The 19,108-nt window shown below is 44.1% G+C and overlaps 1 protein-coding gene across 1 annotated transcript; it reads right to left on the reverse strand.

Annotated features, from left to right (window-relative positions):
- Positions 1-6,476: 6,476 nt before the first annotated feature.
- Positions 6,477-18,560, reverse strand: LOC125487715 (fibrillin-2-like). Its single transcript, XM_048619864.1, has 5 exons — positions 18,485-18,560; positions 14,162-14,314; positions 8,979-9,212; positions 7,328-7,474; positions 6,477-6,655 (listed from the first exon to the last, which is right to left on the reverse strand). The coding sequence occupies exons 1-5, from the start codon at positions 18,558-18,560 to the stop codon at positions 6,477-6,479; spliced, it is 789 nt and encodes a 262-aa protein (XP_048475821.1).
- Positions 18,561-19,108: the final 548 nt, after the last annotated feature.

A 19,108-nucleotide genomic window follows, 5' to 3' on the forward strand; every position in this document is an offset into this window, starting at 1 on the left:
GTGATATTGTGTTGTATCAACAGCACAGCATGCAGCACATGTTAGTGTGGAAAATACACTGTTAACTTCAGGCAAATACCCACCACTGAAAGTCAGGTGGAAATAGTCCTCTGTGCTCTGAGAGGGGTTTGCAGTCAATCTGGGTTGCTGTTACTGTCAGTCAAGAGGTTGGTCCAATTCCAGTCCAGGACCAGGCCATGGTCAGTCAGGTCTTTGGTCCCTCCAGAGCTTGGGGACCCATGTCATTGCAATCAGGGGACCAGGCCACAGTCAGACTTGAAGATCAAGTTCAACCAATCCAGGGATTACAACGAGGTTCTATGGAGCACTATTGAGTCATCAGTCTGGGCGATGTGGTGTTCCAGTATTTACTGCAGTGAGAGAAAGGGAGGGCAATTCTGGAGGAAGCGAATGGAGGAGCACCTAGTAGGGATCCATGAACAGGAGAGGTGGCGAGGTGTCCCAATTGAATGAGTAGGAGGCACAGGGGCCAAGAAGGGTTAGCTTGGGAGGGCAAAAGAAGAGGTGTCTAGGAGTAGTTGAGCAGACATGATGTATGTAATAATGAGAGTAATAGTCCATGACTCCTGGTGAGACGCATGTGTAGAGGCAGAGTTCAAGTGAGTGGTGATTCTGTGAGTGTAGGCTATTCAAGGGGCAGTGGTAACATTTACCCTCATGGAGAGTGGAAGATCATTAACCTGCTCACTGTAATGCTTTGTGTCCCTTTTCACCCGAAACATAGCACTGACCCAGACTCTTCGTTTACTGTGGCAGTCAATGGAAAAAGGACCGCTCTGCTCTCCACCACTGCATCCACCAAGGCATCTATACCCCTGTCCACAAAGTGGGGAGTGAGCTTTCCTTTTGTCGTATCCTTAGTGCTGATGATAGAGCCCCACAACGTTGTTGGGTGTGGGCGTCACTTCCTAGCGTGTAGAGCCTGAAGTGGTATGTACCTAGGTTTTAAATACTGTGCCAGGTTGCATGGTTAATGAGGTGAAGAATGGAAGATTGCACACAAAAGGTTACTTCATGTCTCAATAGACCAGGCACTATCAATCTCACATGACAGTACACTTCAACTGAAAATGGGAAAGTTCCATTCAACAAAACAAAACAACAAAATGAAAAAGTTTCTGCTGGACCAGATGTGTTTTTGAAAAAAAAGTTCGCAAGCATTGATTTCAATATCCAGGTACAGTATCTCAACTCTGGGTGGCCAAAAATAGGAGTATCCAAAATCCAGGCAGCTTTAGAGTGTGCAATGCACCAATTTTAATTGGACTAAAATAAAAACAACTTACCTTGGCAGCGGGTCTAGATGTAGCTTTGGCTCAACGTGGCTCTAGACCAATTGTCTCTTTCACCACTTGTGCACCAGTCTTTTCCCCTGCTCTAAGTGACCTTTCACCCCATGTGAACTGGCTTAGCCTGAACAGCCCACAGCCTGAATTAGCCAACCCAGAATTCAGTACAGTTCTCTAAACTCTGCAGTGCCTTGATCCTGAGGTTGCTGGTCTTAAGATACTGTACCTGCAATGCCTGTGATCATTGCAAAATCTCTATGTTCTATGCAAATATACAGTTTGAAAATATTGCTGATGTTGCTACCATGTGCTTAGCAAAATGTAAGATGCCATTGTTGAGAATGAAGCAGTCTTTTCTTTAGGCACTCTGTGACCAGGTTAGTATGGAGTCAGGGTGGCTTTCACTACAACAATATAGGGGAGCCTCACCTCCTCCAGCGTTCACACCTGGTTCACAGAGGATTACTTTAATGGGGGTTAGCTCCTTCATTAATGTCCAACAGGCTTCGTGCTTGTTTTAGGGGCCACCCAGATACCTGTAGAATGGGGAGGATGTGAACTGAGGTAGCCCAAGTGCATGTTTATTTTGGACATAACTCATTCCGCTGTTTAAAATATGCTACCACTTGAAAAATAGGTGCGAGATATTCTGATGTTTGCTCTGAATGTGTCTGGAGGGGAGGTAGCTTCACAAAGTACTGCTCAGAGCTCAGTGATTTCTTCAGTGACCGAAACTGAAGATTGGAGTATCAAGATTTGTACAGTTCATATGATTTTCCAGCCATTTATCTTAATAGATGGAAAATCTGAATTTTCAATCTGTGCTGCCATCACATGGAACTTTGCACTGGGAGTGTTAATTTGCAAAATCTACCCCGTCTGCTTTACCCTCAGAAGAGTAATTCTTGTACAATCGTGTTATATTTCCATTTTCCACGAGGCAATTTCATCACCTTTGTGAATGAAGCTGCCAATTCACTTACAATGTGTTTTTAATTATGAGATGTTTTGTATTGTGGATTGGTGCCCACTAATAATGGGGCAAGAGCGCTTAGTTCTTTCTAAGCGTAGGATTATTTCAGTTAGTAAGAAGAGTAGATTTTCATCACTCTCTTTTCCCACATCCCACATTTTTCTCTTCAGCACTATCTGTTCATTCTCTCTCAACTCTACTTGCCTTTTTTTGGTTTTTATCACCCTTCTGTGGGGCCTGCTTCTTTTTTGGTCTTCTGTTCATTAAAGATAGACACTCAGAATATCACTTCAATCTGTCCTTTCTTTTTACAGGCACTGATTGACCTCAATTTCCAGCACTTATTTGTTTATTTCAGCTGGACAGTAGTTTCTGCTCATAAAGTAAACTGGAACTGAGCCTTGCTCAATAAAAACAAAAGTAAATATTTTGCCAGTCCATTACACGATTGTGTTCCATACACTGGCTAATATTTATTTGTATTTTGAGTTCAAATATTTAACTTTTTTTTACATTCTGTTTACATAAACATAATGAAATTATACAAATTATTGTAGAATAGTTACAACGTAAAGGAACCCTGTGCTTCCTCTCTGCAAGAACAATTTACCTAGTCTCCCCTGAGAAGGAAAAATAATATTTTACAAAAATACAAAAAGAAATCATAAATGCTATGCACTCCAAAGACCTCCTTGTGAATGCAAGTCACAGAATCTGGACAATGTATCAAATGATTACTGCGACCATGGGAGGGAACAGGAGCCAATCCGACCAATGTGATTGTATCTACCATTGCACCTACCATCTACTTCATTGATGTTTTTTAGGGAAGGAAGTCTGCTGCATTTCAGGCAAACAGCAATGCATTTCTAGAATTGACCAACAAGCCATTTAGATGTATATCAAACCACAGTATAAAAATCAAATCAAAATAAAACAGGACAGATGATCCAGGATCAAACTAGGCATCAGGTAGGATATTGTGCACACATTATCCAGCCAAACCCTCCGTACTAACATCTGGAGACTTGTACCAAAATTGGGGGAGGTGTCCCACAGACTAATCAAGCAACAGCCCAATATAGTTATACTCACAGCATCATACCTTACAGTCTTTGTACCAGACTTCTCTATCACTATCACCTAAAAGCACCAGGCAACCTGATGAAAACTTACGGATTCAGTACATTTCTCCAAGAGAGAGCCTGCTCTGCTTCTAGGAGAGTTGGTTTATTTCTTTTGGTTTTTGGTACTCACCTTGCTGCTTTCCTATACGGTGGCTCAGTGGTGAGCACTGCTGCCTCACAGTGCCATGGACCCAGACTTGATTCAAGCTGTTGTGACTGTCTGTGTAGAGTTTGCATGTTCTTCCTCTGTCTGTGTGGGTGTCCTCCAGGTGCTTCGGTTTTCTCCCACAGTCCAAAGATGTGCATGTTAGATGGATTAACTATGCTAAATTGCTCATAGTTTCCAGGTATGTGCAGGCTAGGTGGATTAGCCATGGGAAATGCGGGGTTATGGGGATAGGGTGGGTCGAGTTGGGATGCTGTTCAGAGGGCTGGAACAGATGCAATGGGATAAATGGCCTTTTTCTGTACTGTAGGGATTCTATGCAATCACTAGCTTGTATCAGAATAAGCAAGGCTCCACCGCCTCCGCCTCCACGCTTACTTCTTCAACTGTGAGCCTAACCCTCCCTCTACTGACCCCTTCGCCGACCTCCAACACACCCCATCCTCCTGGACACCACCCCAAGGCCTCCTACCCTCCCTCGACCTCTTCATCTCCAACTGCCGTCGAGACATCAACCGCCTCAAACTCTCCACCCCTCTCACCCACTCCAGCCTCTCCCCCACAGAACGTGCAGCCCTCCGCTCCAATCCCAACCTCACCATAAAACCCGCGGACAAGGGAGGCGCAGTTGTAGTATGGCGCACTGACCTCTACATCGCCGAGGCCAGGCGCCAACTCTCCGACACCACCTCCTACCGCCCCCTTGATCATGACCCCACTCCCGAGCACCAAACCATCATCTCCCAAACCATCTACAACCTCATCACCTCAGGTGACCTCCCACCCACAGCCTCCAACCTCATCGTTCTCCAACCCCGCACCGCCTGCTTCTATCTCCTTCCCAAAATCCACAAACCTGACTGCCCTGGTCGACCATTGTCTCCGCCTGCTCCTGCCCCACTGAACTTATCTCCACCTATCTCGACTCCATTTTCTCCCCCTTGGTCCAGGAACTCCCTACCTATGTCCATGACACCACCCACGCCCTCCACCTCCTCCAGAACTTCCAATTCCCCGGTCCCCAACACCTCATCTTTGCCATGGACGTCCAGTCCCTATATACCTGCATTCCCCATGCAGATGGCCTTAAGGCCCTCCGCTTCTTCCTGTCCCGCTGGCCCGACCAGTCCCCCTCCACTGACACCCTCATCCGCTTAGCTGAACTCGTCCTCCCCCTGAACAACTTCTCTTTCAATTCCTCCCACTTCCTACAGACAAAGGGGGTGGCCATGGGTACCCGCATGGGCCCAAGCTATGCCTGCCTCTTTGTAGGTTACGTGGAACAATCCCTTTTCCGTACCTACACTGGCCCTAAACCCCACCTCTTCCTCCGTTACATTGATGACTGTATCGGCGCCGCCTCATGCTCCCGCGAGGAGCTCGAACAGTTCATCCACTTCACCAACACCTTCCATCCCAACCTTAAGTTCACCTGGACCATCTCTAACACCTCTCTCTCCTTCCTGGACCTCTCTGTCTCCATATCGGGCAACCACCTCGAAACCGATATTCATTTCAAGCCCACCGACTCCCACAGCTACCTAGAATACACCTCCTCCCACCCACCTTCCTGCAAAAATGCCATCCCCTATTCCCAATTCCTTCGCCTCCGCCGCATCTGCTCCCAGGATGAGGCATTCCACTCCCGTACATCTCAGATGTCCTCGTTTCTCAAGGACTGCAACTTCCCCGCCTCAGTGGTCGAGAACGCCCTCGACCGTGTCTCCCGCATTTCCTGCAACTCATCCCTCACCCCACCTCCACGCAATAACAACCAAAACAGAATCCCCCTCATCCTCACGTACCACCCCACCAACCTCTGGATCCAACGCATCATCCTCCGACACTTCCACCATCTGCAATCCGACCCCACCACCAAAGACATTTTTCCCTCCCCACCCTTATCTGCTTTCTGGAGGGACCACTCTCTCCGTGACTCCCTTGTCCGCTCCACACTCCCCTCCAGCCCCACCACACCCGCTGCTTCTCCCTGCAACCGCAGGAAGTGCTACACCTGCCCCTACACCTTCCCCCTCACCCCCATCCCAGGCCCCAAGAAGATTTTCCACATCAAGCAGATGTTCACCACATCTGCTAATGTGGTAAACGGCATCCGCTGTTCCCTTTGTGGCCTCCTCTACACTGGGGAAACCAAGCAGAGGCTTGGGGACCGCTTTGCAGAACACCTACGCTCGGTTCGCACTTAACAACTGCACCTCCCAGTGGCGAACCATTTCAACTCCCCCTCCCATTCCTCAGACGACATGTCCATCCTGGGCCTCCTGCAGTGCCACAACGATGCCACCCGAAGGTTGCAGGAACAGCAACTCATATTCCGCTTGGGAACCCTGCAGCCCAATGGTATCAATGTGGACTTCTCAAGCTTCAAAATCTCCCCTCCCCCTACTGCATCCCAAAACCATTCCAGCTCGTCCCAGCCTCCCTAACCTGTCCTTCCTCCCACCTATCCCCTCCTCCCACCTCAAGCCCCACCCCCATCTCCTACCTACTAACCTCATCCCGCCCCCTTGACCTGTCCATCCTCCCTGGACTGACCTATCCCCTCCCTACCTCCCCACCTACACACCTTTACTGGCTCCATCCCCACCACTTTGACCTGTCTGTCTCCTCTCCACCTATCTTCTCTTCTATTCATCTTCTATCCGCCTCCCCCTCTCTCCCTATTTATTTCCGAACCCCCTCCCCCTCCCCCATTTCTGAAGAAGGGTGTAGGCCCGAAACGTCAGCCTTCCTGCTCCTCTGATGCTGCTCGGCCTGCTGTGTTCATCCAGCTCTACACCTTGTTATCTCAGATTCCCCAGCAGCTGCAGTTCCTACTATGTCCCTCCAACTGGAGTTATTTTTAACTATGGTAAAGGCTATAATAGATCTTCAGACCTTTAGCTCATTATGTCGTAACATGGCTCCCCAGGCTTCTGCACCTCATCTATCCGTTTGCACAGTTTGCAGAGACAAGGAAGGCTGTAGAAGCTGAAACTCCAGGCTCGGCTATACCTCCTTCCTGACCCACAGCTTTTAACAGAACTGACATCATCAGGAATGGGCTGAAGCTCCAAACCTTGTAAAAACAGGCAGGATTTTAATCAGATTGGAAGTTCAGTCTGATTTTCTGTGCCTGAGGAAATTGGGCCAGAATCAATCTTTTCATTAAATTTCTTGTGATTAAAATAGGTTACAGCTTAATTTCTGAAGTATGTTCTCCAACTGAAGAAGAGGAGCATTGTATATGGATTCCCAATGCAAAAGGCAAGGGAAGTAATTTCTCTATCACTGGTATTTAAGAGTTAAGTGGTGCATGAATTTAATAACAATAATGTCTAATAATTCATAGTGATTGGAGAGTTGCCCTGCTTGGAAGCATCTGGAATACTATAAAATACAAAATATCTTCCATCAGTAATAGAAAACAATGGGGCTGGCAGCATCTGTGGAAAGAAAACAGGGTTAATGCTTTGGGTTGAGTGACCCTTCAGAACTGAGGAAGGGTCACGGGACCCGAAACGTTAACTTTAATTTTTCTCCACAGATGCTGCCAGACCTGCTGAGCTCTCCCAGCAATTTCTGTTTTTGCTTCTGATTTACAGCATCAGCAGTTCTTTCGGTTTTTAAAAAAACAGTGGGCTTCCACAGACCACTTTGTCAAAACATAAATGGATAATGTCAGGGAAAGGTGACCATCACTTTGGAAGCTTTTTCTCTTCAATGGGTAAAATAATTGTGTGATTCTTACCAACACATTCTCTGCGTAGATCTTGTTTGAAACCCATATTACATTCACAGCGGTAACTTGTTGGTGTGGGGATGCAGCGTCCATTCAGACAGAGATTGGTGAAGTGTTTACAGACATCTATATTTGTCTGATTAATAGAAACAGTGCCTGGAAGAAATTCACATCTTCATTTAATAATAAAGCAACATAACTGATTAATATAATGCTCAATGTTGAAACGGCTTTGTGCATCAACATTCCAGTGATTGTTTTGGGAAAGGTTTATATGAAAAGAAAGGTCACATTTCAATCTAGCTCCATATTTTTAAAAAAATTTTTAAACTCTCATTAGTTGTTTACATTTAAAATTCAGAAAGAACAACCCTGAATCCAATACTCATATAATTAGTCTCTGTTCGTACAATAAATTTGCTCATTTTCTGTTACCTCATCATTGGGAATTCACGATGCCTGGAGGAGTGAACTGGGAGGTGGGGGTATGGAGGTGGAGGGCTGGTGGAGAGTAGGGAGCTCACTGCTTTCTCACCACCATGGTAATTCTGTCAGTGCTTGGGATAGTAGAGGATGGCCCACTTAAGTGGCCAATCTTGGTGCCATGGCAGCTCAGTGGTTAGCACTGCTGCCTCACAGCGCTATGGACCCAAATTTAATTCCAGCCTTGGGTGACTGTCTGTGTGGAGTTTGCACATTCTCCCCGTGTCTGCGTGGGTTTCCACCAGGTTCTCTGGTTTCCTCCCACAGTCCAAAGATGGGCCAATTAGGTGGATTGACCATGGGAAATTGTCTGTAGTCAGACAGGGAAAAACAAACCATGTCCTTTTCTCACAGCATTCAGTTGCTGTATTGTGTAATATAAATGTTCAGCATCACATACAATCACTTTGATAGCTCCTGTGAAAGGATAAATACGTAAGGTAAGCATGAGGTTAGGGTGTCAGGTGGGTAGGCGGTAGAATGTCGGGTAAATAGGATGCCAATCCACAATGTGGGAAGAGGGGCAGGTGAGTGATGGAGTGCCCAGGATAAGTTGGAGTGAGTGGGAAACACCTGGTCTGATTGGGGAGGGGGTGGTCATGTCAGATGGTGGAGGAATGCTGTGCTGGAGTGAGAGGGGAGTCTCAGGTCAAAGCAAAAGGGGGTCATCATCCAGTTTTGGGGTTGGTGTTGGTGGATGTGGGGGGGAGGTGTTGTACCAGGATCTGGTGGGGACTGTAAGAGTTCTGGGGGAGTTGTAGTTGGTATGTGTGTTGTAACCTTGGTTTGGAGGGTTAGTTTAATAGCTACCCAGGACTTAATTGTTCAACATTTCCTGGCTAACCATTTATTTAACTGCAGTGAAACCTGCCAGGTTTTTCCATTTAAATGGTTCCTTTCGGAGGGTTCTGTGCTTACAGGAATTACCCTGCGGTAAATTCAGTTTCCCAGGCAATTCCTTTAGTCTGCTACATTGAGAATTCTGCAGAGTCTGATACATAACTTCCATCTATGATACAGCAACGAGTAACAGGCTAATGGAAAATCCAGATCAATATTGCTTTCTAAACCGTGAAACTGCAGATCTTTTGATTTTGTTTCCTCATCTTTACTGTTAGCATTTTTGTTTTTAAAATAGATATTACTACAAATAGAAAGACATGGAATTCAAACTTACTAATGTCCGAAATCTTGCGGGGTCTGTTAATGATCTCACCTCTACCTGTACCTCCCCCTGGATCACGATCAACAGTGGCAAGACTGATGGCAGGATCATGGGGTCTAAAGCGTCTTCTGTCAAAATCAAAATCAGGTAAACCTGGAGTGTCAAATCCTTGTCTAGAATTTGGACCATGCTGCGGAACACCTTGCACTACCGGAGCGCCTTCAATGCAAAGCCTGCGATATTCATCTGAGTTGAAGAACATACATATAATTAGAATGACTTAGTAATAATATCATAATGTTCTTAATAGTTGTTCATGCACAAGATGTTCAACCAAGGCGCTGCGCGATCTCACAGGCAGACAAAGATGAGGTAAAGTGGAGTTCATTCCAGTGGCCTGGCCAATAATTGTACCATGATCAAGTTTATCACGTTGCTGTTTACAGGATTTTGTTCTCAAAACAGCTGTTGTGCTTCCTGCATTACAATGACTACACTTCCAAAGTCTTTCATTTGTTGTAAAACACTTTGAGATGCCTGGTAGCTCTGAAAGGCATTACCTAAATTTCATCCAGCTGTACACCTTGTTATCGCTATTACCTAAATGACAGTCCTTTTTAAAGGTGTTTGGTATGGCCTGAGGACTTGTAACAATGTAAATATAAGTACATTCTTCCTTTTCAAAAATTGAGTTTCTATTAAATCGTATAGCTAGTGGAGGAATGTGGAACATGATAAATCAACTATGTGTCACTGACAACAATTTAGGATTGTTCAAAAGCAAAACACTGCTCACTGCTCGAAATCTGAAACAAAAGAGAAGGAATTTGGGAAATACTCAGCAGATCATGCAACATCTGAAAAGATAGAAGGAGTGTCAGTGTACTCAAATTGTCAACTCTGTTTCTCCATCCACAGATGATGCCAGACCTGAGTTTCTCCAGTTCTTTCTGTTTTTGTTTAAGAAAGAAAATGAATTGAGGTTTTGTCAGGAATGGAAAAGCTAAAGATGGAACAGATTTTATGGAACAGATGGAAGCAGGAACTAGGGAATGGAAAGAAAGAACAAAAGAAAAGGCCTATGCCAATAGGGTAGAAAAGACCACTGGCAGAATTTTCACTTTGGAGCCTGGAAACTGATGGCCGGACTGTGGTCCTGACTCCACCAGGGACTGGGAGGTAGGAAAGGATAGTCATAGCCTTTCAATGAGTTTCAACGAGGCACATGTGTGGGCTGTTATATATTGGAAGAAGAGCTAGGCAGTCAAATAGCAGCTGCAGGAGACACTGTGTACGTGCAGATCATGTTCTAAAGCATCCCGGCAGCAATGGCTGTAGTCACTGATGTAATGAAAAGGGTGCACCGTGGATTCAGGAGAAAAGGCAGGGCTTCACCTTAATTCACCAAAGTCAACCTTGAGACCATTCTGGTGATGAAGGGAGAGCACAGCGGCCTCTTTTCAGACGATGGAAGGAGAGGATCACCCACCAATATCCACACTGGCAGAGCTGCATGTGGCTGAGATCACCCACAGCAGGAAGTGTGGCTGATAAGAACAGGGTTGTGAAAGTTTCAATTCCTCTTTTTTGCTCTGCCACTGAGACAACAATGACAAACTTATCAGACAAGGACAAACTCAAGCAGACATTCCTGTTGAGGAGCCTGAAGACTGCTCTTGACCAGAATGTGTCCACAGAAGACCTACAGACCCCACAGCAAGGCTTAGAACCGGAGCACTGTTGGGAACTTGCCTGAGCGGATACATGCAGTTTCCAAAGTTTATCATTCACTGTCACTGGTCACAGAGAGCAGCAGTGCCCTTGGTCTCCCTCTTTGATCCATGCAGGAGAAAACGGCTCACAATGTCAGGGCCCCTGCAGGAGTGCACAATATCTACTACCACAGAGGAAGAAGCCACAAATATCAGCTGGATAGCTCTGAGGGAGCAAGTCAAGGAAGATCGAATGTGTCTTCCTGATGGAGTGGGTGAAAACTGATTAGAATTTGGAGTTGACGAGGTTGGAGTGCCTTCCTGCATGTTGAAGACAGAGGAATGCTGGGAAGCCTCAGCAATCTATAGGCTACTGTTTTCAAAGGTTTCTCTCCTGAATTCTTCCTGCATCTCCTCCAGGTTCTATTCTGGAGGCAGAATACCAGTGTCCAATATACAGGGCACCAGGGTACACAAAACAAACCAGAACACCAGAGCCAAGACCCTACAAGAGAACTCTTCACAAGAACTGACAAACCCACATCAGTGGGGCCATGCCCCAGATTAGATCAGGTGAAAAGCATGTCATGACAGAAAGAATAGAGCCAGACAGAGGGTAGATGCTCGGCAGTGATAATGCATGTGTTATTTATTCAGCGAATGCCAATCTCCAAACTCAAGTGACAACTTCCCCACCTGGTCACTTTGAGGTTAAGGGTGATTAGTCTGCCATTTCGAATGTAGGCAGCATATCCCTCAGGAATGTACATAGAAACATTGAAGATAGGAGCAGGAGGAGGCCATTCAGCCCTTTGAGCCTGCTCTGCCATTCTTTACGATCATGGCTGATCATCCAACTCAATAGCCTAATCCTGCTTACTCCCCATAATCTTTGATCCCATTCACCCCAAGTGCTATATCTAGCCGCCTCTTGAATACATTCAATGTTTTGGCATCAACTACTTCCTGTGGTAATGAATTTCACAGGCTCACCACTCTCTGGGTGAAGAAATGTCTCCTCACCTCTGTCCTAAACCGTCTACCCCGTATCCTCAGACTGTGACCCCTGGTTCTGGACACACCCACCATTGGGGAACATCCTCCCTGCATCTACCCTGTCGAGTCCTGTTAGCATTTTATAAGTCTCTATGAAATCCCCCCTCATTCATCTGAACTCCAGCGAAAACAATCCTAACCTAGTCAATCTCTCCTCATATGTCAGACCCGTCACTCCCTTGAGAGCAAGAGCATCCTTCCTCAGAAAAGGAGACCAAAACTGCCCACAGTATTCTAGGTGTAGTCTCACCAAGGCCCGGTATAACTGCAACAACACATTCCTGCTTCTGTACTTGAAACCTCTCACAATGAAGGCCAACATACCATTTACCTTCTTTACCACCTGCTGTACCTGCAGCTTACCTTCAGCAACTGGTGCACAAGGACACCCAGGTCCCGCTGCACACTCCCCTCTCCCAGTTTACAGCCATTCAGGTAATAATCTGCCTTCTTGTTTTTGTTTCCAAAGTGAATAACCTCACATTTATCCAAATTATATTGCATCTGCCATTGATTTGCTCACTCACCCAACCTGTCCAGATCATGCTGAAGGATCTCTGCATCTTCGTCACAGTTCACCCTCCCACCCAACTTGGTATCATCTGTAAACTTTGAGATGTTACATTTTGTTCCCTCATCCAAATCATTAATATATATTGTGAATAGCTGGGGTCCCAGCACCGATCCCTGTGGCACCCCACTAGTTACTGCCTGCCAGTTTGAAAAGGACCCATTAATTCCTACACTTTGTTTCCTCTCTGCCAACCAGCTTTCTATCCATCTCAGTGCACTTCTCCCAATCCCATGTGCTTTAATCTTGCACGTTAATCTCTTATGCCGGATTTTGTCAAACACTTTCTGACAGTCCAAATATATTACATCGACTGGCTCCCCCTTGTCAACTCTACTGGCTACGTCTTCATAGAATTCCAACAGTTTTGTCCAGCATGATTTCCCCTTCATAAATCCATGCTGACTCTGTCTGATCGTGCCACTGCTTTATAAATGTTCTGCTATAAAGTCCTTGATAATGGATTTGAGAATTTTCCCCACTACCGATGTTAGGCTCACTGGTCTATGAGTCCCTGTTTTCCTTCTACTTCCTTTTTTGAATATTGGAGTGACACTAGCCACCCTCCAATCTGCAGGGACTGCTCCAGAGTCTATGGAATCCTAGAAGATGACCACCAATGCATCCAATATTTCTAGAGCCACTTCCTTATTTATTGATCATTCCTATTCGTCCTTGAGAAGGTGGTGGTGAGCTACCTTCTTGAACTGCTGTAGTCCGTGTGCTGTAGGTAGACCCACAAAGCCATTAGGGAGGGAATTCCAAGTTTTTGTCCCAGCTACACTGAAGGAACAGTGATATGGTTCCCATTCAGGATGGTGAGTGGCTTGGAGGGGAACTTGCAGGTGATGGTGTTTCCATGTGCCTGCTGCCCTTGTCCTTCCTACGAAGAAGTGGTTGTGGGTTTGGAATTTGCTAATTAAGGATCTTCGGTGAATTTCTGCAGTGCGTCTTGTAGATAGTACACACTGCTGAATGTTGATGGTGGAGGTAGTGGATCCTTGTGGATGTGGTGCCAATCAAGCGAGCTGCTTTGTCCTGGATGGTGTCAAGCTTTTCGAGTGTTGTTGGAGCTGTATGCATCCAGGAAAGTGGGGAGTATTCCATCACATTCCTGACTTGTGCCTTGTAGATAGAGGACAGGCTTTAGGAGTCAGGAGGTGAGTTACTTGCTGCAGTATTCCTAGCCTCTGACCTACTCTGGTAGGTGTTTATGTGATGAGTCCAATTGAGTTTCAGGTCAATGGCAACCTCCAGGATGTTGATAATGAGGGATTCGGTCATGGTAACACTACTGAATGCCAAGGGGTGGTGATTAGATTGTCTACTATTGGAGATGGTCATTGTTATTTTTCAGCCCACACCTGGATATTGTCCAGATCTGTTTCTATTGAACATGGGCTGCTTCAGTATCTGAGGAGTTGCAAATGGTGCTGAATGAGGAGAGATGGGATGAGGAGAGGCCAAGGAGAACAGATGAGACAGGATAAGGGGAGGATGAAAAGAGGGGAAATGGGGAGAGATAGAAAATATATGTCAAGGGCTAGGATAGGGATGGTACAGGAAAGAGAAATAAAGGTATCAAAAGATAGGAGATACATCTCACTGGGCGCTGGGAAGTTTGACTGGGAAGGCAAAATGTCCTGGTTGAGAAATCAAGAATGAACCATGTGTATAAGCATTCCAGGACAACATTACAATGTCTTTCCTCACACCTTTCATCTTGTTTGACAGTTTCAGCAGGCATTATTTTTGGGGCAGTGGGGGGGGTGCAGTCAGACAGTAAGCACCTTATCCATTATCTGATGTTACCTCATCCACATTCGAGTTTGAGATTGCTGCATTTTGTTTCTTACCAGAACCTCTGATTGGACACATCTCTGGAACAGAGCCAAGGGCCCAACAGCGCCCAGATTCACAGCAACACTGCATCTTGGTGTAGCGTATGGTCTGCTCCTGAGCACAGCGGCCATTTGTTAGGCTGTAAAAGCACGTCCCAGCTCTCTGATCTGGGAAGGAAATAAAAAGATCGATGGCTGATTTCACTTTCAATTTCTAAAGTACTTTCATGGTGCAGTTTTGTAAACGCTTATATAAATACCAGTAGAACATTTTAAAAAGTAGTAGTTTTAACACGTTTTTAAAGAAATCTTCCCACTATTCTTTTCCTTTTCTTAATACACTGATCCTTTTCGTTGTAGTTTCACTGAAACTCTCCATTACCTCAAACAAATCAACGTTATTAATACTTTCCAAATGTGCAGATCAGACAAAGAAGTCGAATTGTATTCTCAGACAACAAGGTGCTGAGCTGGATGAACACAGCAGGCCAAGCATAACCCTATCGCTCCTATGATGCTGCTTGGCCTGCTGTGTTCATCCAGCTCTGCACCTTGTTGTCTCGGATTCTCCAGCATCTGCAGTTCCTACTATCTCGAATTGTATTCTCAACTGGGCTTCGCACACTCTTTCCACAAGAGATCATTGGATAACTGTCAGGACCTGGACTTTTCTGATTCTTTACCTGCCTCCAGCCCAAGGATATTGAAGTTATTGAGGCTGGGTGCTGAACAAACTCAGCGTATTACGATGGTTGAACCTTGGAATCTTACCAATGGAACAGAAACAGAAAGCATCAAAAAAATGACCAGTGCTTTATACGATTGTATTTCCAACAGCAAAGCTCACACCAAAAACATATGGTGAGCTATTACTTGTTATTCTTCATTGCAGAAGACATTCTAATAACATATATGTGTCTTATCTTTACATTTGTCATAGCCTGATATCAATTGTGGTCTTCGAACATGTTAATCCAAGTAAACAACCCAGTACACCAAGCCAACTTCCCAATGTTGCATCATGTCCAATTTAATTATGTTAGAATAAAGTAACACTGAATTTGATTGCATGTCTGAAGCATGACCAATTTATTGATTAATTAGACAAATGTAAGCTGAGTTGAGAATCATCCTATCCAGACATCACATTGCTCAATTTCATGCATAAATATAATCATCACAGAATCCCTACAGTGTGGAAACAGGCCCTTTGGCCCAACAAGTCCACACCGACCGTCAGAGTATCCCACCGAGAACCATCCCCCCATTCGAGGCATCGCTGAACACTACAGGCAATTTAGCATGGCCAATCCACCTAGCCTGCACATCTTTGGACTGTGGGAGGAAACTGGAGCACCCAGAGGAAACCCACACAGACACGGGGAGAACGTGCAAACTCCACACAGACAGTCGCCCAAGGATGGAATCTAACCCGGGTCCCTCCTGCTGTGAGGCAGCAGTGCTAACCACTGAGCCACCATCCCACCCAGTTACACATTGGTAGAGTGATAGCAACCTTTGCAGAACGTTACATATGGTTAGCTTGTATGGCTGGTTTGTGATGCAGAGCGATGCCAATAGTGTGGGTTCAATTACTCCCCACTGGCTGAGGTTATTGTGAAGGGCTCTCCTTCTCAATCTCTTTCCACAACTGATGCATGGTGACCCTCAGGGTAAACTCAGCACTAGTTTTTGTTCTCTAATGGGAGAGTGGGATTAGACCAACTTTACCTTTGCTTTCGTGTATCCCAAAGAGAAATTAGCAGGAATTTTTACAATCCACAAAATGATTTTCTGTGGGGCAATGGCTGGTGATATAGAATTTGAAGGGATTGTTCCGGATAAAATAAAAGGCAATTTAAGATTGGAAGTCAGGCTTTGGAGGCTTTTAAATACATAGGCTTGGGTATTAAGCTTGAATTAAGAAAAATGCACATTGAGGTTTCCAGCCTTGGTTAACCGAGAAAATCTGAAGCTAGTTCTTTTCAGTGATGCTGCACATGACAATTTTTCTGATAAATATTCTAGTGTGGCAAGGTTTATCAGATTGATGTTGGGAAAAAATATTAAGAGTTAATATTTATTAAATGTCCATTGGCTTAGGAAGTCAAGTAAATGAAAAAAGGTTAATTAAAAGCACCTTAACTGTTGAATCACTGACACTACTGCAAACAACAGATATGGTGTGTATTTATTTGACATTCTGAAGAAAACCCTATTCAGTACAAGAGACAACAAGAGAAAAATGTGCCTTTCGAATGTTATATCAATAATAATTTTCTTTGCAACAATGTATGTTTGACAAAAGGTGTCAGTAAGAACAGGTTGATGATTGATCTTGTTAGCATAAAGGAAATGTTAGAAAGGAATGAAATTTCCAAATTAAAGTAGATTGATGCAACTCTAGTTGTCAGAACGTTTCACAAGAAAAGACACTTATTTGAACTAATTATTGGAGATCCTCATAGAGGGAGACCCAGGGGCTGGAGCAGTCCAAAGGCAAATAAGGTTTTTGCTTTAGTTCAGATCATTTTAGTAACTAACATGTAATAATTTTTATATTAAAAAATGGAAAATGTGGAATGTTGCATCATCAGACAAAAATATAGTATATGATAATATATTTAATTTTGAAATTCTTCAGTTCATGACTTGTTTGCCTTTAAAAGTTTTATTTAAAAATAAGAAGAAAATGTGAGCAGAGTTAAGCAGCTGACTGCAGTTAATTAATTAGTTGATGGACTAAATATAAAAGGGAGAAAGGTGATACACGTGTGTGGAACAAGCTGTGTGTAGGAATTTATTGACTACTCAATGTCCAAGTGTACGGTGTCTAGAGTTCTACCTCCAACAGATTTAAACCTGAATTGAGATCACAATGGTGTGGAGGTTGAAAGTAATAGATTGATTGACAGCTGTGAGAGATCATCAAAGGATAAGTTGTCCTTGATATAGAATTATGAATACAAATATTTGTTTTGAGTTGAATTAACTACGTGAGGGCACTTAAATGTATTGATTTGGATTTTGGATCCAAAGTATTATTATAATGTGATGTTTGTAATAGATACTCAGAACATTATTTTATTTAATCTCACCGTAGCAGCTGATTCTTGTCATAGTATACACTGGGTGAGCTGGCATGGAGACTATAAAGGCAAAGGCTGTTAGATGGGGGTGTGGGTCAGCATGAATTGGCACCAAGTTGGCATAGGGGCTATAAAAGGCTACAGTGATGAGTGAAGAGACAAGGATTAGTATGGAGGTTATGAGGGGCCCTTGCTGATATAGGTTGACATAAGTATGGAAAGCTGGATAGATAATGAGGGGATTGAGAGGAATTGAGGGATGAGGGGTTAGACACCCTAAGGTTTGACAGCACAACTGAAGCAAAGTCACAAAGAATGAGGCAGGCATCTGAAGCAACTTGCCTTGCCACTTGACAACCCTCCAATCTACATCCCTGACCTACATCTGGGGATGGTCACTGACACATGGAGCAAAGATCCTGTGATTTGTGGCAGATGGTATGGTGGCAGGAAACTGACTCCACTCTGCACACCCTGCCTCTGAAGTGAAAATCCAGGCCAAAGAATGGAAGAAAATAAAAATCAGGATATAGATGGGGTCATTAATTGGTGTCCGTTATAAACCGTTAGGTTATAAATAGCAACATGGCAAAAATATTAGAAGACGATTTTGCCTGAGTGTTTAACAGGTTAGACTAGTATAATAGAATGATGTTGGAAGAAGAGATCAAAAAAGATATTTAAGATCAGATGAATGGAAACCTAATGGATAAATTATTCAAACTTCAAGATGATGAATTCCTGTTTTAGGTGACTTACAAAGTTGCAAATTAAGAAAGGCAAGAAACAGAACAGGCAATGTTACATCTATAAAGTAAATGAAAAAGAGAACAGTGTTAGAGTACTGTAGGATAGCTAATGTGATAGACAGACTGATAATTTCAGGTAAGTAAAGTGTAATAGCTTAACATCGCAATAGAATTGAAAAGCATTTCAAAACTGAAAATATGATGAGGAATTTTAATTCTGGAGACCATTATTTTAATTTATCGCAGACAGCAGGTCAGATTTGTGTATCAGACATCCAATATGGAATTCAGGACAAACAGCTTTATTCAGGCAATGATTAGAATGTGTAACTGCTGCCACCAAGAGCAGATGAGGTCACTAGCACTTTAGGGGAAGTAAGGTGAGCATGTAAGAGAGAATGAAACTGAAAGATATGTTGATGCAGTGAAAGAAAATTGGGAAGGGTCTCATGTGGGGCCCAAACATCATGATGCATCTTCTGGTTGAAATACCCCATTACCTTGCTGAAAGACTGTAATACTGCATAATATCAGGTCAAACAATCCAATTGCAGATTCTACTGAGCAGAAGTCCATAATGACACAATCTAGCAATATCACTTCCTAGTTTAAGAAGTTAGATGTGACAGCAAAATTGTAATGCTCATAAATTGTAATATTTTGTCAACTTGGGTTAATTAATACTGTTAGACAGTAGAAGGGTGATCATCTTGTTTACCCCTGACTTGCAAGTAAAATTGACAATGGATGCATGAGCTGAAAGCTTAATTCGCACGACCATCAATAATTATCTTAATAAGTTTAATAAAATGTGGATTTTTAAAACAGTTCACTCATAGAATGTGGGCGGCACCAGTTAGGCCAGCATTTATTGTCCATCTCGAATTGTGCAACTTATATACAGCATGTTTATTCAATCAACTTGCCACATCACAAAGTGGATGGGGGGGGGGGGTAGTCCTCAGAACTATTTTGGGAGCTGCTATTGGTCAGGGGTCTTGGTTACATCCAGAAACGGTCTGCATACAGTTCAAGGGACTGGTCACAGTCAGTCATCAGTTTGGGGTACTCGCCACTGGGGAACCTGTCCGATGTTTTCTTTAATTCCCTTGTGGAATGTGGGT

Source organism: Rhincodon typus, chromosome 3 (genome assembly GCF_021869965.1).
Source record: "Rhincodon typus isolate 14 chromosome 3, sRhiTyp1.1, whole genome shotgun sequence".
Taxonomy (NCBI): domain Eukaryota; kingdom Metazoa; phylum Chordata; class Chondrichthyes; order Orectolobiformes; family Rhincodontidae; genus Rhincodon; species Rhincodon typus.

Excerpts from the sequence above, each read along its gene's own strand:
- LOC125487715 (XM_048619864.1), bottom strand. The coding sequence starts at position 18,560 with ATGGACTTCTGCTCAGTAGAATCTGCAATTGGATTGTTTGACCTGATA. Across the intron at positions 9,213-14,161 it reads GTGTCCAATCAGAGGTTCTG|ATGAATATCGCAGGCTTTGC; the intron begins GTAAGAAACAAA and ends TCTTCAACTCAG. Across the intron at positions 7,475-8,978 it reads CCGCAAGATTTCGGACATTA|GCACTGTTTCTATTAATCAG; the intron begins GTAAGTTTGAAT and ends AATTTCTTCCAG.